Source organism: Haematobia irritans, chromosome 3, assembly GCF_050003625.1.
Source record: "Haematobia irritans isolate KBUSLIRL chromosome 3, ASM5000362v1, whole genome shotgun sequence".
NCBI lineage: Eukaryota > Metazoa > Arthropoda > Insecta > Diptera > Muscidae > Haematobia > Haematobia irritans.
The window spans coordinates 153,781,838-153,809,028 of record NC_134399.1 but is presented as its reverse complement, the minus strand read 5'-3'; the positions used below and the strand labels follow the sequence as shown (position 1 = coordinate 153,809,028).

At 29.9% G+C, this 27,191-nt stretch overlaps 1 protein-coding gene across 1 annotated transcript in view; it reads left to right on the top strand.

The window, feature by feature from the left end:
• The window catches only part of LOC142231250 (uncharacterized), a 41,794-nt gene that overhangs the window by 13,139 nt on the left and 1,464 nt on the right, over positions 1-27,191 (top strand). The window contains exon 3 of the mRNA XM_075301868.1: positions 2,620-2,743. Coding sequence (XP_075157983.1) covers positions 2,620-2,743 — 124 coding nt within the window. The remainder of the gene's footprint in view (positions 1-2,619; positions 2,744-27,191) is intronic.

Here is a 27,191-nt window from a genome sequence, read left to right as displayed (position 1 = left end):
GATAAAATTTTCTATAGAAACAAAATTTTAAAAAAATTTTTTATAGAAATAAAATTTTGAAAAAAATTTCTATAAAAATAAAATTTGGAAAAAATTTTCTATAGAAATAAAATTTTGACAAAATTTTCTATAAAAATAAAGTTTTGACAAACTTTTCAATGGAAACAAAATATATAAATTTTCTATAGAAATAAAATTTTGACAAAATTTTCTTTAAAAAAAATGTTGGAAAAATTTTCTACAGAAATAAAATTTTCTATAGAAGTAACATTTTGACAAAATTTTCTATAGAGATAAAATTTTGACAAAAGTTTATATAGAAATAAAATTTTGAAAAAATTTTCTATAGAAATAAAATTTTGAAAACAATTCTCTATGGAAATAAAATGTTGACAAAATTTTCTATAGAAATCAAATTTTGACAAAATTTCCTATAGAAATAAAATTTTGACAAAATTTTCTATGGAAATAAAATTTTGACAAAATTTTCTATGGAAATAAAATTTTGACAAAATTTTCTATGGAAATAAAATTTTGACAAAATTTGCTATAGAAATATAATTTTGACAAAATTTTCTATCGAAATAAAATTTTGACAAAATTTTCTCTAGAAATAAAATTTTGACAAAATTTTCTATAAGAATTATATGTTGACAAAATTTTCTATAAAAATAAAATGTTGACAAAATTTTCTATAGAAATAAAATTGTGACAAAATATTCTATAGAAATAAAATGTTGACAAAATTTCCTATAGAAATCAAATTTTGATAAAATTTTCTATAGAAATAAAATTTTGACAAAATTTTCTATAAAAATAAAATGTTGACAAAATTTTCTATAGAAATAAAACTTTGAAAAAAATTCTATGGAAATAAAATTTTGACAAAATTTTCTATAGAAATAAAATTTTGACAAAATTTTCTATAGAAATAAAATTTTGACAAAATTTTCTATAGAAATAAAATATATATATTTTCTATAGAAATAGAATTTTGCAAAATTTTTTCAGTAATAAAATTTTGACAAATTTTTTATAGAAATAGCATTTTGACAAAATTTCTTCCAGAAAATTTTAACAAAATTTTGCACAAAAAGTCTCCATTTTCCCGATAATACACGGCGTTTATTTTGGCCTCACGGTCGCTACCATCTCGTCACCGGCCTTTTTGGCGACCACCATCATTATCATCGACGGAGCTTTAGTTCTGGTGGTCAATCGATCATTTTGTTTGTTCACAAACTGCTCAATTTGAAATGGCTTCGCATCGGAGAAAACCATATTAATTTTGCATCCGCTCTCACAAATTTATTTCGGCTTAGCCATCAATGCTCCGCCGCCGGAGCCAAAAATTTAGTGTCACCTGCCGCCGACACAAAAAGGGCCGGCTTCATTCTTTGCTTCTAACGATAGCCAATTGTGGTTTTCCAGCCAAATATAAAGTTCCATCACAAATAACTTTCTGAATGCAATAGATCAAAATGCTTTTGTTAGCTGTAAACAATAAAATGTACTATCACTGAAATAAATTCGTCAGCCCTTATCTAATCAATAGTGTCTCCACTTCATTTGCGGTATATTAGGGAAATTTTGTGGTGCATAAATGAATTTCGTGCAATTTCTTAACTGAATTTGATTTTCAATGCAATAAATTCATTAAATTCATTTAAGGTGTAGGACTTGAGAGTGTAAAAGGTTTCTTTGGTTATCTGTAAATCAAACAACAACAACAAAGCGAAAGCATGGTCAAAAGTTTTATAGCACTTGAGTGCAAATTTAACGTACTTAACCTTTTTTTTGTATTTTGTGTCTGTTAACTTTGAGTTCTGCATTGCTATTTGAGAGTTTTGATTTTCTATTTGTGGCATCCACTATCATAGACCAGAAGTGCACTTACAATGTTTTGTGTGCGAAGTACTATATATGCACCAACATTTACTGAGTTTTTCTACCCATTTGTAACACATTTAGAGAGAGCGCAAATTCAAATGCTTGAGAATTTATCGCAAAAAAAAATTGTAACAGACTGATCCAGCGAAGTATTTTCAAATGCTGACCACCGAATTTTCCCATCACTCTGGCAACATACGGATACCCCAAGTAAAAAGCGTCTCGTCTTTTGACTCAATCCATAAAACAACCAAATTTTTGGCCTATCGGCTAGTGGGGTGGGACTTCCCATTTGTGTTTTCAAATAAGTTTTCAGAGTCTTGCAGTTTGTGGCGAACGTTATGGTGTGGAAAAATCACCTTGGCTCTTTCCAAATCTGGCATGCACTTTTTGGGCACGATACAATACAGTCAGAGCAATGTTAAATATTAGAGGCTCTACCGATAGCCAATTGTGGGTTTGTAGCCAAATAAAAAGATGTCACACTGTCACCCTTGAGTTTCCTCACGAATAACTTTATTTATGACTGCAGTATGTCAAATTGCTTTTAAAAACAATAAAATGAACTGTCACTGGAATAAATCTGTCAGCAGTCGACGTGCGGTTTAGAAATGATAGTAGCCTTATCGTCCACTATGAATATGTTCCCGGTCGTATAGAGTCTAGATTATTGATTAAGACGATCCCGTATTGAAGGTTCTGAAATTCGCTTGAACTATCGTAAAACAGTCTCCTAAGTTACTCCTGTATTTAAATGTAAATGAGATAACTGATGAGCCACGTCTAGATGTTCCTTCAAATGATGATAAAGGCACAGAACTTCAAGATCACGTATTGGCAGAGTGTCGTTTTTGTAAGCGTAGACTGAAAGAAGAGGTTTCTATTCTAGTTGACGGAATTTTAGACAAACGAATTTTCTTTAAGATCAAATCAAAAATATTTGAGACAATCGTTTCATCACTTGTCATAAATTCGTTGGTCCAAAGTATTTTTTCTTTGGACGTAGCTGAGACAATAGACATCGTGATGAATTTCGCGATTCTGGACAACCGGAGTTTATAAATCCATCGAATAATGACGGTGGATTATTGCAGGGGTGGATCGTCGAAGTAGAAAGGCCTCAACTTCGGTATTAACTCGGGAGTGGTAGCACGGTTGTCACCGGTGGTAAAATTCTACCAAAATTCTACCAAAAGTTTTCACTGTTTGTTAGACTGGCAGAATTCTTTATTTTTTGGTAGATTTTGCAAAATATTCCTCTTTCTTTGGACAGAAACAAAATTTTGGAAAAATTTCATATAGAAATAAAATTTTGAGAAAACTTTCTATAGACAAATTTTGACAAAAGTTTTTACAGAAATTAAATTTTTGACAAAATTTTCTACAAAATAAAATTTTGACAAAATTTTCAACAGAAATAAAATGTTGACAAAATTTTCTACAGAAATAAAATTTTGACTCAATTTTCTGCAGAAATAAAATTTTGACACAATTTTGTTCAGAAATAAAATTTTGACACAATTTTCTATCGGAATAAAATTTTGAAAAAATTTTCTATAGAAATAAAATTTTGACAAAATTTTCTATAGAAATAAACTTTGGACAAAATTTTCTATAGAAATAAACTTTAGACAAAATTTTCTATAGAAATAAAATTTGGACAAAATTTTCTATAGAAATAAATTTTTGATAAAATTTTCTATACAAATGAAATTTGGACAAAATTTTCTATAGATATAAAATTTTGACACAATTTTCTATAGAAATAAAATTTTGACACAATTTTCTACAGAAATAACATTTTGACAACACTTTCTATAGAAAAAAAAAATTTTGATAAAATTTTCTATAAAAATAAAATTTGGACAAAATTTCCTATAGAAATAAAATTTTAACAAAATTTTCTAAAGAAATAAAATTTTGACAAAATTTTCTATAGAAATAAAATTTTGACAAAATTTTCTATAGAAATAAAAATTTTGACAAAATTTTCTATAAAAATAAAATTTGGACAAAATTTTCTATAGAAATAAACTTTAGACAAAATTTTCTATAGAAATAAAATTTGGACAAAATTTTCTATAGAAATAAAATTTTGACAAAATTTTCTATAGAAATAAAATCTTGACAAAATTTTCTATAGAAATAAAATTTAGAAAAAATTTTCTATAAAAATAAAATTTTGATAAAATTTTCTATAAAAATAAAATTTGGGCAAAATTTTCTATAGAAATAAAATTTTGACAAAATTTTCTATAGAAATAAAATTTTGACTCAATTTTCTGCAGAAATAAAAATTTCACAAAATTTCCTATAGAAATAAAATTTTAACAAAATTTTCTAAAGAAATAAAATTTTGACAACATTTTCTATAGAAATAAAATTTTGACACAATTTTCTATAGAAATAAAATTTGGACAAAATTTTCTATAGAAATAAAATTTGATAAAATTTTCTATAAAAATAAAATTTGGACAAAATTTTCTATAGAAATAAAATTTTGACACAATTTTCTATAGAACAAAATTTTGACAACACTTTCTATAGAAATAAAATTTTAACAAAATTTTCTATAGAAATAAAATTTTGATCAAATTTTCTTTAGAAATAAAATTTTGACACAATTTTCTATAGAAACAAATTTTTGACAACACTTTCTATAGAAATAAAATTTTAACAAAATTTTCTATAGAAATAAAATTTTGACAAAATTTTCTATAGAAATAAACTTTAGACAAGATTTTCTGTAGAGATAAAATTTGGAAAAAATTTCTATAGAAATAAAATTTTGGATAAAATTTTCTATAAAAATAAAATTTGGATAAAATTTTCTATAAAAATAAAATTTGGACAAAATTTCCTATAGAAATAAAATTTCGACAAAATTTGCTATAGATATAAACTTTGGACAAAATTTTCTATAGAAGTAAACTTTAGACAAAATTTTCTATAGAAATAAAATTTGGACAAAATTTTCTATAGAAATTAAATTTGGATAAAATTTTCTATACAAATAAAATTTGGGCAAAATTTCCTATAGAAATAAAATGTTAACAAAATTTTATAAAGAAATAACATTTTGACAAAATTTTCTATAGAAATAAAATTTTTGACAAAATTTTCTATAGAAATAAAATTTGGACAAAATTTTCTACAGAAATAAAATTTTGACAAAATTTTCTATAGAAATAAAATTTTTGACAAAATTTTCTATAGAAATAAAATTTTGACAAAATTTTCTATAGAAATAAAATTTTGACAAAGTTTTCTATAGAAATAAAATATGGACAAAATTATCTATACAAATAAAATTTTAACAAAATTATCTATACAAATAAAATTTTAACAAAATTTTCTATAGAAATAAAATTTTTGACAAAATTTTCTATAGAAATAAATTTTTGACAAAATTTTCTATAGAAATAAAATTTGGAAAAAATGTTCTATAGAAATAAAATTTTGATAAAATGTTCTATAAAAATAAAATTTGGACACAATTTTCTATAGAAATAAAATTTTGACAAAATTTTCTATAGAAATAAAATTTTGACAACACTTTCTATAGAAATAAAATTTTGACTCAATTTTCTGAAGAAATAAAAATTTCACAAAATTTCCTATAGAAATAAAATTTTAACAAAATTTTCTAAAGAAATAAAATGTTGACAACATTTTCTATAAAAATAAAATTTTGACAAAATTTTCTATAGAAATAAAATTTGGACCAAATTTTCTATAGAAATAAAATTTTCTATAAAAATAAAATTTGGACAAAATTTTCTATAGAAATAAAATTTTGACAAAATTTTCTATAGAAATAAAATTTTGACACAATTTTCTATTGAAACAAATTTTTTACAACACTTTCTATAGAAATAAAATTTTAACAAAATTTTCTATAGAAATAAAATTTTGACAAAATTTTCTATCGAAATAAAATTTTTGACAAAATTTTTTATAAAAATGAAATTTTATAAAACTTTCTATAGAAATAAAATTTTGACAAAATTTTCTATAGAAATAAACTTTAGATAAAATTTTCTGTAGAAATAAAATTTGGACAAAATTTTCTATAGAAATAAAATTTTGATAAAATTTTCTATAAAAATAAAATTTGGATAAAATTTTCTATAAAAATAAAATTTTGATAAAATTTTCTATAAAAATAAAATTTGGATAAAGTTTTCTATAGAAATTAAATTTGGATAAAATTTTCTATAAAAATAAAATTTGGGCAAAATTTCCTATAGAAATAAAATGTTAACAAAATTTTATAAAGAAATAACATTTTGACAAAATTTTCTATAGAAATAAAATTTTTGACAAAATTTTCTATAGAAATAAAATTTGGACAAAATTTTCTATAGAAATAAAATTTTGACAAAATTTTCTATAGAAATAAAATTTTTGACAAAATTTTTATAGAAATAAAATTTTGACAAAGTTTTCTATAGAAATAAAATATGGACAAAATTATCTATAGAAATAAAATTTTAAGAAAATTTTCTATAGAAATAAAATTTTCTATAGAAATGAAATTTTGACACAATTTTCTACAGAAATAATATAACAATAACAATTTGGTTAAATTGTCTATAGTAATAAAGTTTTTTCAAAGTTTTCTATAGAAATAAAAATTTCTCAAAATTTTCTATAGATATATTAAGATTTATATAGAATAAAATAAGATATTTTGTATTATTTGGGGTGTTATTAAAATGGGATTTCGTCACATTACACTGAGTCGAAGTCGAGGCTTATGACAAATGCTGGAGTCAGAGCCAATTTTGTTAGTAAATATAACTATGACTACGATGATCATATACTTCGGCGCAATCGTATACTTCCAGCGCGTGTCGACGATGCTGAATAATGCATGAAATCATACCTGACCAAACTTCATAATGTTTTTACTTGTTTCACATTTTGGTGCTTTCATTAAAAAAGTTTTATGACTTCATTTGTTGTCTAGAAGAAGCGTAAAAGTTTCTATCGACGATAGGTGCAAATTACAAAACAAACCCAGCTCATTGTCTTCATTTTCAGACGAATATTATTGGAATTTCATTCCCCGTGCTTACCAAATCCCATTCCGCTAGTGCCTTTCACAAAGTCTCCCCAAACTCTTATTCTGAATTTATTCTTGCTTTCCACAAAAACGGTTAAAGGGAGGGATAGAAAATAAACAAAACTTTTGTTTCCCCAAATGGATGAGTGAGTTGCAAGTCAATTTCATTCATTTGGAAACATTTTCACCTGTTTCACATTTTTGGGGTGGTCTAGACGCCATTGTAAAATAGTCGTACTAAGCCAAGAGATTTACGAATGTGCGAATTGTTAAGGTTTATGAAAACTCCGACATATATAAAATGCCAAAAGAAAAAGTTACAAAAACTACGGCAAAACAAGTTTTTAGTTGTGATTCATTGGGAAACAAAAAAGAACGCTTAATAACTTAAGCGTTATTGCGTGCACTGAAATTTGATGCCTAAGCTCAGGGAGGTTTGTGACTTTTAAATCAGAGAGCATGAATAGCAGCAGTAGATGGTGGTGAAAGGCAAAAAAGGAAGATTATTTTTAAAAGTAATATAGTTCATAAAGGTATTATTTAATTTGGCTAACAAGACTATAATTTTAGGTTCGTTTGTCGCTAAAGAAAATATTTGCTAATAAACGGAGGTTTTATTTGTCTAAATCTCACTTTGGGTCAAGGTATAAAGTACTTTTAAGAGTAGACAGTTAATGATTTAACTATCGCCTAAAAGTATGCTAAACTTTTAGACAATATACCGTAATCATCAGTAGGGAGCGTCATCTACCGGTAATAAACTACGCGCTTGTAGTTATTAAGTGGCTAACCCAATAAAATGGTCAAAACATAGCACACTGAAAAAAATATTGACCAAATGAGATCGATTATGCAACCTAAATTTTAGTATCTTAGGATAATTTATATAATGTTAAAGACAAATTTCTTTAAAATAGAGAAATTTGATTATAAATTTTTTTTTTATATCTTCCACCATAGGATATTAACTTCGTTATTCCGTTTGTAACACATCGAAATATTGCTCTAAGACCCATATATTCTGGGTCGCGGTGAAATCCTGAGTCGATCTAAGCATGTCTGTCCGTCCGTCTGTGGAAATCACGCTAACTTCCGAACGAAACAATCTATCGACTTGAAACTTGGCATAAGTAGTTGTTATTGATGTATGTCGGATGGCATTGCAAATGGACCATATCGGACCACTTTTACGTAAAGGCCCCATATAAACCGACGACCCAGATTTGGCTTGCGAAACCTCTTGGAAGAGGAAAATGCATTAGATCCGGTAAAATTTAGTACGTGGTGCCAGTATATTGTCTGTAACAACCATGCAAAAATTGGTCCATATCGGTCCATAATTAAATATAGCCCCCATATAAACCGATCCCCGAATTTGGTTTTGGAGCCTTTTGGACGATCAAATTCCATCCGATTAAGTTTAAATTTTGTATTTTGTGTAAGTATATGGACGCTAACAACCATGCAAAAATTAGTCCATATCGGTTCATAATTAAATATAGCCCATATATGAACCGATCCCCAAATTTGGCCTCCGGAGCCTCTTAGAGAAGCAAATTTCATCCGATCGAGTTGAAATTTGGTACGTAGTGTAAGTATATGGTCTCTAACAACAATGGTCCATAATTATATATTATGTAGCACCATATAAACCGATCCTCAGATTTGACCTCCGGATCCTCTTGGAGAAGCAAACTTCATTAGATTCGGTTGAAATTTGCTACATTGTGTTAGTATGTGGCCGCTAACAACCATACCATACCAAACTTGGTCATTATCGGTTTATAGTTATATGTAGCCCTCAGATAAATCGATAGCCAATCACACAAAAAATGGTCAATATCAATTCATAATTGCACCCTCAAAAAAATCGCTTCTTTAACATATGCTCCAAACATATTTTGCAGGAAGCACATACACCCAGAAAAAAGTGACCCCTTCTTTAAGTTAAAATGAACTCATTGTGAAGAAAGTTGAACTTCGTATAGCGCCAAAGACATTTTTATTTGTTTGAACGATGTGATTTTCGTAGAAATTAGGAATAATGCATTCCATATATTAGCTAACATTTTCCTATATTTATATACCACTATACTGCAGAATGAAAAAATTTAACTAATTTGAATTCATATATGGAATGATTTTATTGAAATTTTTTCATTCATTTCGACAAATCTTACACATTTGTGGTAAAACTTTTGCTTCATAATTAGAACTGCTTACCTTCGTTTTTAAATACAATTTTATTTATTTCTATAAGCAATTTTATCTTCAATAAAAGACATGTTTTATTAATATATTGAATATATTTATTAAGAATCAACAGCATCGAATCTCTTTGAAATATTAATTTATTATTCCACTATTTCCAATTTCCGTGTGATATTAGCAACTGTAAAACGCACTTTTTCTTCTTCTTGTACTTCTCACTTTTAATAAGTTGCTGCCTAACGATTTTGTCCTCCTTTTACAATTTCAATACCTACAAATATAAAAAATCATAAAACATTTTTGTTGCAAAAGGTTAGCGTCACTGAATATTACCTGATAATTGAAGATTCCAAAATGAAGACAAATGAAAGGGTTGTTATTCTGCTGGTGTTTTCTTTCTTTATACACTATCACGAACATTGATAGATTTATTTAAAAAAAAAAAACGAAATTTTTTCTCACTAATTTAAAATAACAAATATTTTATTTGTTATTTATTATATTTTTTAACAATCTCTCCGTATACCAAAACAACGCGATTCCAACTAAAAAAACAACCGACGCGCAAATATATCGATTACACCCACGCGCAAACACATCGATTACGATTACAGGTAGACAATAGAAATGTAGGAAAATTTCCTATATTCTAACAAGTGTGTTTCCTTAAATTTTGAAAGGATTGCATACTTCTTAGTACGAATGAACTAAAATATTTTTCTATGCCAAGTGTTGTTCGTATGTATGAAAAACTTTCTATTATAAAGGAAGTCGCAATTATCATTTTATAAGAAATTTTACTACTTTTGAGGAAACTTGGTTTTAGTTCGGTTTTTGTTTATTTTTACGAATGCTTTGTTATCGGTGAATAAAATTTTCTTTTTCAGTAGTAAATTCTTATACCCAGCGAAGAAAATAGTATGAGTAAAATTCCATGCCTTATTCTAGTTAATGAACTAATCCTAACTGCTTACAGTTTAGGATTTTTTTACTGAAACGAGTAAATTTTATTATTTTTCACAAAAATTTACCTTAATGGAAATAAAATGGATAAACTATATTGATGAAAATTTTTTCCTTTAGTTTCGAAGGCACTTTTTTCTGGGTGTATATTATTGGATACTGCCGAACATTAATATGTTTGTTTTATGTGAACATATTATATGTTTGGAAGCATTTTGGGCCCAAAATATTACATACTTGGAAGAATTTTTCCCAAAGACGATTGTGATCATTCCCTAACATACTCGTAATTTTCACTTCCACGAAATATTTTAGTTCTTGGCACCTTTTTATACCCTGCGCCACACAGTGGAAGAGGGTATTATAAGTTAGTGCATATGTTTGTAACACCCAGAAGGAGACGAGGTAGACATATGGTGTCTTTGGCAATAATGCTCAGGGTGGTTCCCTGAGTCGATATAACCATGTCCGTCTGTCCGTCTGTCTGTGAACACATTTTTGTGATCAAAGTCTAGGTCGCAATATAAGTCCAATCGCCTTCAAATTTGGCACGTGTTCCTTTTTTGGGTCAGAATAGAACCCTATTGATTTTGGAAGAAATCGGTACAGATTTAGATATAGCTCCCATATATATCTTTCGCCCGATATGCACTTATATGGCCCCAGAAGCCAGAGTTTTGGCCCCATTTGGTTGAAATTTTGCACTAGGAGTACAATTAGTAGTATAGTCATGTGTGCCAAATTTGATTGAAATCGGTTCAGATTTAGATATAGCTCCCATATATATATTTCGCCCGATATGCACTTATATGGACCCAGAAGCCAGAGTTTTATCCCGATTAGTGTTAAATTTTGCACAAGGAATACAATTAGTAGTATAGTCATGTGTGCCAAATTTGATTGAAATCGGTTCAGATTTAGATATAGCGTCCATATATATCTTTCGCCCGATATGGACTTATATGGCCCCAGAAGCCAGAGTTTTGGCCCAATTTGGTTGAAATTTTGCACTAGGAGTACAATTAGTAGCATAGTCAAGTGTGCCAAATTTGATTGAAATCGGTTCAGATTTAGATATAGCTCCCATATATAGCTTTCGCCCGATATGCACTTATATGGACCCAGAAGCCAGAGTTTTGGCCCAATTTGGTTGAAATTTTGCACTAGGAGTACAATTAGTAATATAGTCGTGTGTGCCAAATTTGATTGAAATCGGTTCAGATTTAGATATAGCTCCCATATATATGTTTTTCTGTTTTCGACAAAAATGGTCAAAATACCAAAATTTTCCTTGTTAAATCGCCACTGCTTAGTCGAAAAGTTGTAAAAATGACTCTAATTTTCCTAAACTTCTAATACATATATATATATATATATATATATATATATATATATATATATATATATATATATATATATATATATATATATATATATATATATATATATATATATATATATATATATATATATATATATATATATATATATATATATATATATATATATATATATATATATATATCGAGCGATAAATCATAAATAAACTTTTGCGAAGTTTCCTTAAAATTGCTTCAGATTCAAATGTTTTCCATATTTTTTTAGCCGACTTAAATTTTTAGTCTATAGATTTTGTAGGAGTCTATCAAATTCTGTCCAGATCGAGTGATACTGAAAAGTATGTTTTTGGGACAAACCTTTATATATAGCCCCCAACACATTTGACGTATATGATATGGTATCGAAAATTTAGATCTACAAAGTGGTGCAGGGTATAATATAGTCGGCCCCGCCCGACTTTAGATTTTCCTTACTTGTTTTGTAATACAAATAATGTGGAAGAAATTATTCACTTTTATAAATTTTTTAAATTTTACCTTTCGCCTGCTCGGAGAATCGAATCGAGGACCATACAGTTTGTAAGCCAACACACTATCCACTGGGCTACGTAGCTGTTATAGTCACCAGTAGATAATTATCGTTATAAGTTACATTTATATAGCATAGTTTGTAGCGCCCACGAGCCCATGCAAACATAACATTATTTAACAGAAACATACATTTGTTTGCCACGTGGAGCAGGGGTTAGCATGTCTGCCTTGCATGCAAAGGGTCGTGGGTTCAATCCCTACTCCGACCGAACACTTTTTTTAATTTACACATTTATTTAATTATTTAACAGAAACATACATTTGTTTGCCACGTGGAGCAGTGGTTAGCATGTCTGCCTTGCATGCAAAGGGTCGTGGGTTCAATCCCTACTCCGACCGAACACTTTTTTTTTTAATTTACACATTTATATAATGAATTCGAAATGTGGGTTATTAAAGATTTATAGTCAGTAACAGTGCTTGATATAAACGAAATTTACAGATATTTGGATAAAATATTATTTTTTTATTGCAAAAATAACAATTTTGTAACAAAAACTGTTGGAAGGAATTCAAAAACTCTAATAAAAGAAGAACGTGGAGTCGAGTATAAACATGCATAAATAATTTTATAATATAAATATAAATTTATTTAGGCGTGAACAGTTTTTTACTAGCATTTAACACCATCGCTCTAAAATGGTTTTTATTTTTCTTTAATAATTCATTTTAAAGAAAATAAACTTTTTAAATTGTTTTAGCTGCAAAACTCGAACTTAATGCCGCTTTTATATTTGAAGGTGTCCGTCAACTTCTCGTGGACTACTTATTAATAAGGAGGAACTAAACTTTGTTTTTATACATTTTACTGTGTAATTTTTCACTATTTCCTCCTTATTTTATTTTACTGTCCCAACTCTAGAAAGAGTATAGTGCCCTTTCGTTATTTTTATGAAGACCCCTGATTTCTTTTAACGAAAAATTGTGCCCATAATGCCAAAATGATAAACAAAACACATGTCCACACATACATAAAATGCTGCTCTCAAGGCGAAAACATATGCTGTTTGTTTTTCAAATGTCTATTCTCTTGGTTCCGAATGTCTATTCTCTTTATTCAAATTGAATAATATTTAGACTTAAGCATATCAAATTTTTGGCCTTATAAAACAGTTTTCCGAAACAACATACACGCGGTTTCACAGAAATTGTTCTCTTTTGATTCTTTCGCTGTGTTATGTTGATATCTTTCGTCAACTCTCCCGGTTTCCATCTCTATTTCTTTCTCTATACTCTCTCTGTCGCTTTGAATAAAATATCACAACATATTAATGTTTAGTCGAAATTTGTAAATTTATATATGTTTGCATTCACACATATGATTTTTATGAAACATGCATGCCCCAAACATAATATATTCTAACATATTAGCATAGATGTCCCAAACATTTAGTGTTAGTTTAGGAACATTACATGTTTGCACTTAAATATATTGTGTTCCAAAATTGTGCCCGAAACACATTTTGTTTATATCGGAACATATGAAAAACATATTTTTCTAACAGTGTATATATAGCCCTCATATAAATCGATCCCCAGATTTGACCACCGGAATCTCTTGGAGGAGCAAAATTCTTCCCATTCGGTTGAAATTTGGTACATTGCGCTAGTATTTATATGGCCGCAAACAGCCATGCCAAAATATGTCATATCGCCAAAAATAATCTACTAAAATTTTATTTCTATAGAAAATTTTGTCAAAATTTTATTACTATAGAAAATTGTGTCAAAATTTTATATCTATAGAAAATTTTGTCAAATTGTTATTTTGTGAAAATTTTATTTCAATACGTATTTAATTGGCCTTTTTTGTTTAATATATACCCCGTATGGACTAACTTACAATTTAGAAGACGCTGTTAAGAAGTTTTAAGATACCTTGTCACCGGCAAGTTTCACCGCAACCCAAGTAATTCGATTGTGGATGACAGTCTTTAGTAGAAGTTTCTACGCAATCCATGGTGGAGGGAGATTTATTTTACATATTATTACGGTTTGATATGAGCTTATTGGGCGTGATGGTTAAGGAATTGGTGTTGTGGAAATTCGAGTATGCTGTCGATGAATCATATGTATAGTCTAGGCTTGTGTAGATTGGTATCTGGCATTTTCTTTCCAATAAGTTGGGTTAGGTGGCAGCCCGATGTGCGGGTTTCACTTAATTTTAATAACAACTCTTATGTTACACATATCAGGAGCTTTAATTCAACTCATTATCATCTCTGTCCTGCTTTCGCTCTTTTTTCACTTATTTTATTCAATAGTTATTGACATCATTGAAATTTGAATAATTGCATGTCTCACAATTAAGGACAAATTATTTGTGATTGGAAATTGAGTGATTTGATCACGTTTAAAACATCTGCGGCCGGTATACTCTGACAGCATTAATTTAGAAATATACAATTTTACAATGATTTTATTTTTATTACAATTTAAATCACATTATAATAGCTTTCACTCTCTATGAAAATGATAAACGCATACACTAACCCCTACTACCACATGTACATCAAAATACTTGCACACAAATCAAACCACTAAATGCAATTAACATTCGTGTAAAAATGTCATTGATTTAAGTAAGCGAAACAAATTCATTCCCTAGCTGACAATATTTTTCTAACAAACTAATTATCATCAATTATAATTAAATCTCCTATAGTGTGATTTATTATAAAACAAATGAGACCGATTTAGATTAGATGTGTGGGGTATTTTGATCACATTTTTTTTTGTAGCTTCTTGGAAATTATAACCAATTATTGTGGAAATAAATCACACGGATTTAACCGTATGTATATTTGTGTGTATCTATAGAGTGTGTGAGTGAGTGTGTGTGTGTGGGGGAGTCTGGGTTTGTACGATGGTATTGGTAGGGTCCTGGTTGATATTATTGTAATTTAAAATTTTAATGACTTAAAACCACACACATGATGTTCACAACCGATTTACATTATCAGCGTCATCGAAACCAAACATGGTCATGGGCAATATAACTACAAAATGTAAGAATAAAAATATTTGTATGCATTTCAATGAAATGTTTAATGTTATTGCACAATTGTTCATATATTGCTATTATAATATAGATGCTCTTAAATAATTTATTTTTATTTGATTGCACAAAAAATAATGTAGAACTATGAAATTGGCGGGATATTGGCTGTAATAAAGATATCTTCCCCCTGCACTACATTTTCGATGCCATCTAAAATTCTTCAAATTTGTTGAGTGCTATATAAAGGTTTATGTTCAAATATACATTATATATTTAAATCTTAAAATCTCTTTACAAATATGAGAAATATTTCAATTTATAATTAATTATAAGCCTAAAGGGGCGGCCTCTCTTCCGTCCAAATATCACAAAATCAGGTATCAACTATTACGGTTGATGGAGGTTACGATCTCTCCCCAGTCCTCTGTACATTTCAAGTAACTCGGTAAAGTTTAATTGTTTCTCTGTATGTACTTAAGAGAAGCGGATGTCTCCCTATGTCCTTTTATTTTTATTAAAAAATCAGGAACCTGATATAAATTTCGTAACCCATTTTTTCTGTAAAATTTCAGTCGGCGGAGTTTAGTTTTGTTTGAACTTTCAAAAAAAAAAATTTGGACAAAGGGGTGGTCCCCCTCCCCGATCAAATATCGAAAAATAATGTAGCGGATTTTTGTCGACATGCCAACCCCAACATTCAATGAAAATTTCAAGCAAATCGCATAATTTTGTTCCAAGTTTCAAAAAGTATGTGGATGGGGAGGTCCCCCTCCCCATCCACATATGAAATCATCGGGTACCCCATATTAATTCCATAACCTCACCACATGTTCAGTGTAAATCTCAGATAATTTAGAGAATTTTAGTTTTTTCACTGTACTTTAAAAAAAGTCGAACAAAGGAGAGGACCCCTCCGCCACCAAATATCGAAATAAAAAGTAGCGGATCTTTGTCTAGATGCCATCCCCAATCTTCAACGAAAATTTCAACCAAATCGGTCAACTTTGGTCCAATTTTCAAAAAGTCCGACAAAGGGGAGGTCCCCCTCCGCGACCAGGTTTCAAAAAATGAGGTACCCTATTTTCACCACATGAACGCCCCCTACGATCTCTGAAAGTTTCAAGTAAATCGGTTCAGCCGTTTCGGAGCCAACTCGGTACATACAAACAAACAAACAAACAAACAAATAAACAAACATAGATTGAATTTTATATATATAGAAGATTAATTATCTATCTTCGAGCTTTATGGACAAAGAAGTTTAAGGAAAATATTTTTGTGAAGTACTTTCCTCCGAAGTAAGTAAGAAACTTAATCGAAGAAAGGAATTCTTATCACGATGACATGACATGAACGCAATGGGGCAAATATTGCACACCACCTTCAGTACTTAGGTTATGTTAGGTGGCAGCCCAATGTATCAGGCTCACTTAGACTATTCAGTCCATTGTAATACCTACATTGGTGAACTTCTCTCTTATCACTGAGTGCTGCCCGATTCCATGTTAAGCTCAATGACAAGGGACCTCCTTTTTATAGTCGAGTGTTGACGGCGTTCCACCCACTTAGAGAAGCTTTGAAACCCTCAGAAATGTCACCAGCATTACTGAGGTGGGATAATCCACCGCTGAAAAACATTTTGGTGTTCGGTCGAAGCAGGAATCGAACCCACGACCTTGTGTATGTAAGGCGGGCATGTTAAACATTGCACCACGGTGGCTCACCTTCAGTACTTGGGTATAAATGCTTATGAAGCCAAGAATGAAACAGGGGTGATATTCTAATGAAATTAAAATGGATGAATATGCAAATAGAAAGACTGTGTAAGGGGGATCGAGTTGTATTTCTTTGGGAATCAGTTAATATCGGGCAAATTATGGAATATTCAGATCCATTGAAGTCGTATTGTCCTTATAATTAAGTGATTTGAATTAAAAATGGGTATCATAACATGAAAGAAAAAATGTTTGGGCTTAGGTCAACTTGACTTTAACAATTCAGAAATATTCTTTAAATTTAATGAAATTGTCTTTAAATTAGTTGTCTTTTTGTATCTTGACTACAAAGCAAAAAATCGTTCAAATATAGGACATGTTTTTCAAAACTTTATTTTAAAGAAGTTTTTTACTTGAAACATAGTATAATTTCTACTGGAAGTCGAGTCTTAATTTGGAAAATAAAGTTGTCGTTAACTCGTTTTTAAAGGACTTTGATAGCATATGAAGAAAAAAAGATGAGAAAGCGAAAAATTAAAATTTGCTTCCTAGAAACAAGTACACAAAACAAACAAACAAGTACAAAAGTACAAAATTTAAAAGAGAATTGTGTCTTAAAAGTATCCTTACTTGTATTCTCCGCTTCTTTGGCTCGGAATCAATACCAAATTTTTTAAAGTAAAGACAAAATCTTTGGAACCGGGCATGGTTTTTTTTTTCAGTGTATAGCAAATTTACAACAAATTGGATATTAACGGAATTTGCATCATTTTTTATCCGCAGCAAAATATTTATAGGACAATCTATTACGAAGAGATGTTTTCAAAGAAAAATATTATATTCTTTCTATGGTGGTGGGTGTTTAAAATTGGCCCAAGGTCATACACCGAAAGAATTCTCTTCGTTAATTTTACGAAGAATTCTTCATTAACTATTCTTCGTAAATTCTTCATCAAAACAACGAAATTTTCATTCATTTTCATAAATTTCATGAAGAACATTTTACGAATATACGAAACTTCTACGAAATATTCTACATTAACATTACTTCGTAAAAAGTTCGTACTTTTAACGAAACTTTTTTTTCCAATTTCATGACTTTTGTGAAGAAGTTTTTAGGAATCAATGAATATTTTATGAAACATTCTGCGTTAAATTTTCTTCATAAAAAGTTCGAAACATTTTCTTTGAAATAACGAAGAAGTTTCATTGAAGTTGTAAAACTTCCGTTCGCGACATAAAATTGTCTTTGATAATGTGCTTGAGTATATTCCTTTATTTAATTTTTTAATGCATGTCTATGCTACTTCTCATTTGGGTGATAGGATGTTATGAATAAGAATGAGGCAACCAAACTGAAAATTATTTAAAAACTTAAGATGTAAAGTAGTGATGACATTTTTCAAACTTGTTACTACAGCCAAATGCACTTTGGACATTAAATTTTTTTTTTAAAAGTTCGAACATTTTTCACAAAAGTACGAACATTTTTCGTAAAAAGTACGAAATTGTTTCATTAAAAGTACATAAAAAATTCATAAAAAGTATGAAAATTTTTCATAAAAAGTACGAACAAATTTTATAAAAAGAACGAAATTGTTTCATAAAAGGTATGAAACTTTTTCATAAAAAGTACGAAGTTATTTCTTACAAACTACGAAAAATTTGGAAGAATAAAAAGAACGAAATATTTCGTACTTTTAATGAAAAGTTTCTTTGGTTGTAAAACAATGACAACTTTCGTACTTTTAACGAAATTTTTCGTTCTTTTTACGAAGAAAATTCTTTCGGTGTACTTATTTATTTTTAATACAAAAGACGTATTTTTCTGATACGTGATATTTTTCTTGATCAAAAGTCGATAAACTTTCCAATGAAGGCGTTTCCTTCTTAGAGTAAAAGGATTTGACTTTAAAGTGGATATCTTCACATAAAAGAAAATTCTACTGAACTGAGTTTAATTTGTCCTACAAAATTGGTGACAAATCTTCAATATTATAGATATTGTCTTAAAATTTGATTATTTGTAATGACTTGACTATAAAGCTGTATCATATTCAAGACTTCTTTCACGAATTTATTATAAAGTCGAGTATTACTTCAACCATGGCATAATTAACTTCACCCAGAAAAAAGTGACCCCTTCTTTAAGTTAAAATGAACTCATTGTGAAGAAAGTTGAACTTCGTATAGCGCCAAAGCCATTTTTATTTGTTTGAACGATGTGATTTTCGTAGAAATTAGGAATAATGCATTCCATATATAAGTTAACATTTTCCTATATTTATATACCACTATACTACAGAATGAAAAAAATTAACTAATTTGAATTCATATATGGAATGATTTTATTGAAATTTTTTCATTCATTTCGACAAATCTTACACATTTGTGGTAAAACTTTTACTTCATAATTAGAACTGCTTACCTTCGTTTTTAAATACAATTTTATTTATTTCTATAAGCAATTTTATCTTCAATAAAAGACATGTTTTATTAATATATTGAATATATTTATTAAGAATCAACAGCATCGAATCTCTTTGAAATATTAGTTTATTATTCCACTATTTCCAATTTCCGTGTGATATTATCAACTGTAAAACGCACTTTTTCTTCTTCTTGTACTTTTCACTTTTAATAAGTTGCTGCCTAACGATTTTGTCCTCCTTTTACAATTTCAATACCTACAAATATAAAAAATCATAAAACATTTTTGTTGCAAAAGGTAAGCGTCACTGAATATTACCTGATAATTGAAGATTCCAAAATGAAGACAAATGAAAGGGTTGTTATTCTGCTGGTGTTTTCTTTCTTTATACACTATCACGAACATTGATAGATTTATTTAAAAAAACGAAAATTTTTCTCACTAATTTAAAATAACAAATATTTTATATATTTTATTTGTTATTTATTATATTATTTTACCATATTATTTTTTAACAATCTCTCCGTATACCAAAACAACGCGATTCCAACTAAAAAAACAACCGACGCGCACATATATCGATTACACCCACGCGCAAACACATCGATTACGATGACAGGTATCGATTACAGGTAGACAATAGAAATATAGGAAAATTTCCTATATTCTAACAAGTGTGTTTCCTCAAGTTTTGAAAGGATTGCATACTTCTTAGTACGAATGAACTAAAATATTTTTTTATGTCAAGTGTTGTTCGTATGTATGAAACACTTTCTATTATAAAGGAAGTCGCAATTATCATTTTATAAGAAATTTTACTAATTTTGAGGAAACTTGGTTTTAGTTCGGTTTTTGTTTATTTTTACGAATGCTTTGTTATCGGTGAATAAAATTTTCTTGTTCAGTAGTAAATTCTTATACCCAGCGAAGAAAATAGTATGAGTAAAATTCCATGCCTTATTCTAGTTAATGAACTATTCCTAACTGCTTACAGTTTAGGATTTTTTTACTGAAACGAGTAAATTTTATTATTTTTCACAAAAATTTACCTTAATGGAAATAAAATGGATTAACTATATTGATGAAAATTTTTTCCTTTAGTTTCGAAGGCACTTTTTTCTGGGTGTTTAAGTAGAGTTAAGTAGAGAGGGATTAGAGTCAGTATTTATCAAGTTAATTTATTTGGTACATTTTGAAATGACTTAAAAATTACATGATGAATGCACCATTGCGGCAATTGTGGGACTGTATGGACAAGTCCCAGTTCTGGTCAAAAATTATGGAAGTGTCCGGCCTCTCATGGGTTTTTCATGGACGTGTTAAATTTACACTTTAGACCATATCTTGCACGCATTGCAAATTATACGTTTTGGGGCAGTTTGTTAGGACTATCCCTTGATACATGTGTATTTTTTAAGTAAGCAACCTACCGCGGTACCGCGGGAGCCACCGTGGTGCAATGGTTAGCATGCCCGCCTTGCATACACAAGGTCGTGGGTTCGATTCCTGCTATGACCGAACACCAAAAAGTTTTTCAGCGGTGGATTATCCCACCTCAGTAATGCTGTTGACATTTCTGAGGGTTTCGAAGCTTCTCTAAGTGGTTTCACTGGAATGTGGAACGCCGTTCGGACTCGGTTATAAAAAGGAAGTCCCTTGTCATTGAGCTTAACATGGAATCGGGCAGCACTCAGTGATAAGAGAGAAGTTCACCACTGTGGTATCACAATGGACTGAATAGTCTAAGTGAGCCTGATACATCGGGCTGCCACATAACCTAACCTAACCTAACCTACCGCGGTACCGCCGGAACACATTTAGTACCTATTTTACACATTCCTTAAGGCACGTAACTTCAATTAATTTTACCCTAATAAATCCTTTAGCACTTGAAGATTGCTATTTTATCGACGTATACGTCTTCTTTCAAATAACCCCTAAGCCGAAAGTTCAATAGTGTCAACTTTTTAATAGAATAGACAAAAACAGTCGATTGATTCCAATTATAGATTTTTCACGCTCGTTACAACGACAGAATTTTCTTCGTAAAAAGAACGAAAATTTTCGTTAAAAGTACGAAATTTGTCATTGTTTTACAACCAAAGAAACTTTTCATTAAAAGTACGAAATATTTTGTTCTTTTAACGAAGAAAAATTCTTCCAAATTGTTCATAGTTTGTATGAATGACTTCGTACTTTTTATGAAAAGTTTCATACTTTTTATGAAACAATTTCGTTCTTTTTATGGAATTGTTGCTCACTTTTTACGAAAATTTTTCATACTTTTTACGAAATTGCTACACGGATGAAAAAGACTGTTTTTCATATGTTTGGCTATAAACATTATATGTTTGGAACACAAATTTTTAAACACAATATTTTTGAGTGCAAGCATATAATGTTCATAAACTAGCATAACATGTTTGGGACATATATGTTAATATGTTAGAACATATTATGTTTGGGACATAAAATGTTTGTAAATATAATATGCTTGGATGCAAACATATATTAATTTAGAAATAGCCTATAAACATATATGTGTTTAGTAGCTTGGAGCGCTATTTAACAGGGAGCGATATTGAATTAAGTTTGTGGTTGTTGCTTGTTATTACAAAATTAACATTTTATTTTTCCTTGGGCAATTGATCAGCTACTTCTTTGATCCTTACAAACTTTGTAGTCCGCTGTTCGAATCCCCGTCCGGCAAAAGGTAAAATTAAAATAAAAAACAAATCATAAAATTGAATAATTTCTTCTACAATGTTTGTATTACAGAAAAAGGTGCTAAGAACTAAAAAATCTCGTGGAAGTGAGATGTCGGGGAATATACAATTGGGCAGAAACAAAATTTTGAGCATTCAGGTCGAAAACCTATGTTGTTAGCACCTATATTACCTGTTTATTTTCATAATTCATTATGATTGTAAGTATATAAATAAATAAATAAAATTTTGAGCACAATATTGTTTGGGAGATTTTTTTTAAGCATATAATATTTTTGGGTGCAAAATGCTTCCAAACATATTATATGGTCACATAATAACATATTGTTTTTTGGAAGACAACATTATTGAATTTGGATGCAAAAATACAAAATGTTTGGAACTTAGACTACCCAAACATATATTGTTTAGACCAATATGCTTTCAAACATATTATATATTATATATAAATGTTGGGGCAATACCCAAAAATGTATATGCTTGAAGCAAAATATGTTTGGGAGTAAATGTTACAGAAGCGATTTTTTGTGAGCGTGTATTTGACATCTTAACTTTTTGAATAACTCTAAGTTTGGTTGCTTCGATTTTATGCATAGCATACTGTCACCCAAATGAGAAGTAGCATAGACATGCATTAAAAAATTGAATAAAGCAATACACCCAAGCACATTATCAAAGACACCTTTATGTCGCGAACGGAAGTTTTAAAACTTCAATAAAACTTCTTTGTTATTTCAAAGAAACTGTTTCGGACTTTTTATGAAGAAACTTTAACGCAGAATGTTTCATAAAATATTCATTGATTCCTAAAAACTTATTCACAAAAGTTATGAAATTTGAAAAAAAGTTTCGTTAAAAGTACGAACTTTTTACGAAGAAAAGTTAATGTAGAATATTCGTAAAATGTTCTTCGTAAAATTTATGAAAATGAATAAAAAATTCGTTCTTTAATGAAGAATTTACGAAGAATAGTTAATGAAGAATTCTTCGTAAAATTAACGAAGAGAATTCTTTCGGTGTATACCCGAGGGGCGACTGTGATACCAATTGGGTAATGAACTACAGCATCATGTAAGAAACTAGCAGATTATAATTTATGAGGATCTGTAAATACAAACATTAATTTATACTTGTTGAAATTAAATTTAAAGGTAGCTTTTGTACCCATTACTACCGGTATGCAATGATATGCAAATGTTTGCAGGGATAAAACACTGTCATAACTTAAGCCTCTGATCATTGAAGCTAACGAAATGACAACACCCAAAGTGAAGTTATTAATTTACGTAAGCATATAATCCACACGTTATTTAAATCTCTTCAATGACAATAAAAATCAAAGGCGTCGGACCGAAATATCCATTACGTGTCAAGGTAGCATACGTTCTTTCGAGTGTAGCAAATAATATGTACATGTATTATCTTTAAATAGATCAGGGATGTTTGTATTCGAAATAAATACAAATAACTTGATGAACACTGGTATAAAATGCAAAAAATGAATTAAACTGAATTAAAATCTTAAAACAAGTATAAACGGCCGCAAGTTCGGCCAGGCCGAATCTTATGTACCCTCCACCATGGATTGCGTAGAAACTTCTACGAAAGACTGTTATACACAATCGAATTACTTGGATTGTGGTATCTTAAATCTAAATTGTGAGTTAGTCCACACGTGGTATATATTAGACAAAAAGGTATGTAAGTCTACAAATAATTACGAATCGATATGGACTTTTGCACTGTACGTAGGGAGCCAGAATTGAAATATGGGGGTCGCTTATATGGGGGCTATATACAATTATGAACTTGATATGGACCAATTTTGGTGTGATTGGGGATCGATTTATCTGAGGGCTATATATAACTATAGACCGATATGGACCTAGTTAGGCATGGTTCTTAACGGCCATATACTAGCACAATGTACCAAATTTCAACTGACTCGGAGGAAATTTACTCCTCCAAGAGGCTCCAAAACCAAATCTCGGGATCGGTTTATATGGGGGCTATATATGATTATGGACTTTTGGCATGGTTGTTAAATACCGCCACGTACCAAATTTCAACCAGTTCGGATGAATTTTGCTTCTCCAAAAGGCACCGGAGGTCAAATCTGGGGATCGGTTTATATTGAGGCTATATATAATTATGGACTGATATGAACCAATTCATGCATGGTTGTTGGATACCATATACTAACATCACGTACCAAATTTCAACCGAATGGGAAGAATTTTGCTCTTCCAAGGGGCTCTGGAGGTCAAATCTGGGGATCGGTTTATATGGGGGCTATACATAATTATGGACCGATTTCGACCAATTTTTGCATGGGTGTTTGAGGCCATATATTAACACCACGTACCAAATATCAACTGAATCAGATGAATTTTGGTCTTCCAAGAGGCTCCGGAGGCCAAATCTGGTGATCGATTTATATGGAGCTATATATAATTATGAACCGATGTGGACCAATTTTTGCGTGGTCATTAGAGACCATATACTAACACCATGTACCAAATTTCAGCCGGATAGGATGAAATTTGCTTCTCTTAGAGGCTCCGCAAGCCAAATCTGGGGATCGGTTTATATGGGGGCTATATATAATTATTGACCGATATGGACCAATTTTTGCATGGTTGTTAAAAACCATATACTAACACAATGTACCAAATTTCAGCCGGATCGGATGAAATTTGCGTCACTTAGAGGCTCCGAAAGCCAAATCGGGGGATCGGTTTATATGGGGGCTATATATACTTATGAACCGATGTGGACCAATTTTTGCATGGTTGTTAGAGACCATATACTTACACCGTGTACCAAATTTCAGCCGGATCGGATGAAATTTGCTTCTCTTAGAGGGTCTGCAAACCAAATTTGGGGGTCCGTTTATATGGGGGCTATACGTAAAAGTGGACCGATATGGCCCATTTGCAATACCATCCGACCTACATCAATAAAAACTACTTGTGACAAGTTTCAAGTCGATAGCTTGTTTCGTTCGGAAGTTAGCGTGATTTCAACAGACGGACGGACGGACGGACGGACATGCTCAGATCGACTCAGAATTTCACCACGACCCAGAATATATATACTTTATGGGGTCTTAGAGAAATATTTCGATGTGTTACAAACGGAATGACAAAGTTAATATACCCCCCATCCTATGGTAGAGGGTATAACTAGGTATATTTATACAGAATTACTTTAAAATTCATATGTCCGAACAAGCGAATATTTATTCACTGAAAAAAATATTGACCTAATATGAAAGATTAGCCAACCTAAATTTTAGGGCACATATACAATATTAAGGATCGATTACTTTAAAATAAAGATATTTTAATTAAAACAAAGTTCATAACCTCTGCGTTCAACATTGTTTTCTTTAAATTTTGCAATTTGTGTCCCTTTGATAAAGTGGAAATTCTTTGTCCTTAAAGTAAAGAAAAACATTTTTGATTTTTAAACGAACTGAGATATTAAATTTTTGGATTTATCTGTAATCTAAAAACAGCTTTAAATATTGGCTAATATTATTTTTTAATTTTGCATCTTTGGTTTATAGTTTATTTTTATTTATTTATTATTATTTTTTAATTAACAAATCATTTGGTTTTACAAAAGGATGGTCGGTCTCGTTGACCGTTGAATATTAGAATGAGAAGTATCCAAAATTACAAGTAAATCGATAATTAAAGTTGCTTTTTTATAATCTGATAAAAGGTACGTCACATTGAACAAATATTGCCGTTAATTCTAAATCACGAGATAAGAAATTAGAATTTAAAATGGTAATCTTAACATAAAAGAAATTTCCATTGAACTGAGATCAACTTTTCTTTAATAAATCTTCATAGGAAATACTGAAATCATCATTAATTTCGTCGATTTTTTGTAACTTGGCTATAAAGAAAAAAAAAATAAAAAAATATGAGATAATAAATATTAGATTATATCGTAAAGAAACTTTTTACTTGAAAAATAACATAATTCTTCGTGAAGTCGAGTGTGAATTTGGAATTTTAAGTTGCGGCTCAAATGTTTCTAAAGGATTTTTATTTTACACTAAAAAAAGATTTTGTGTGTACACTAATGATAATGGTATTAGGGTTGCCAGATGATGGTTGCCGAAATCCGGGACAATGTGCCGTACATTCCAGCAAAAACAGTCACACTTTTCAAAAATAGTAGCCCATTTTTTCCACTTGGTATTTCTTTTGGTAAATTTGCAGAAACGCCATGTCGCAGTCATTATTGCCTGCAGACTTTGAAAATCCTAGATATGTTGGAGCCTCTCAAGATGGCTACGATGATTTTATATCAAGTTGTCGGATATTAGGGTGTCCCCAATGACATGAATTTGGGTATATTTCACAGTGGGCGATTGTTATAGTGTCACTAAAGAGTCTATGGTAGTGATAGGGATAAAATCGATTTTGAAATGTTGGCAGGAAATACAGACTTCAATAGAGTTGAACGCTAACCGTGAACTGATAATTATAATTTTTAAAAATACATTCCACAGAAGGACGTGAATTTAGAATAAAATTAGAATAGAATAAAGAGTGATGATTCGAAAGACAGTGATAGTCTTTTGATTTGTTTCTGTTAATGATGAGATTGAATGAAATGGCAAAAAAATCTGAGAGAAAACGTATATTTAAAAAGTATGAAAATCCAAAACCAAAAATATTTTTGAAATCGATTTAATTTCAAATAGTTTTCTTTTCTAAGAAATGAGAAAAATTAAAACATATGCCTTGAGCAATTGAAATTCCGGGATTTTTGGCAACATTTGTAAAAGATTCGGGACACTTCCTGTTGCAAAATTCCGGGACAATCCAGGCGAATCCCGGCCATCTGGCAAGCCTAAATGTTATTAATTCCGAGCCAAGGAAGCAGAGACTTGAAGTAAAGATACATTCGTACATTATCCTAGGAAACAAATTTTAATATAATTGTTTTTTTTCTGCTTTTTTCTTCATGTGTAGCACAAAGTCGTTTAAATACGTATTAACGAAAACTTCACTTTCCAAATTAAGACTCGACTTCAAGTAGAAATTAGCTATGTTATGCTTGAATATATCAAGCAAAACATATCAGAGAAATCCGCCTTCTATGCTAAACAAAAAACATTCGTATTTTAAACCTTTGGCTTCACAACAATATTTTTTCAGGGTACACGATGATAAAAGGTGAAACCAGTATAGACGGCCAAAAGCTCGGCTTGGCTGAATCGTAGGTTCTAC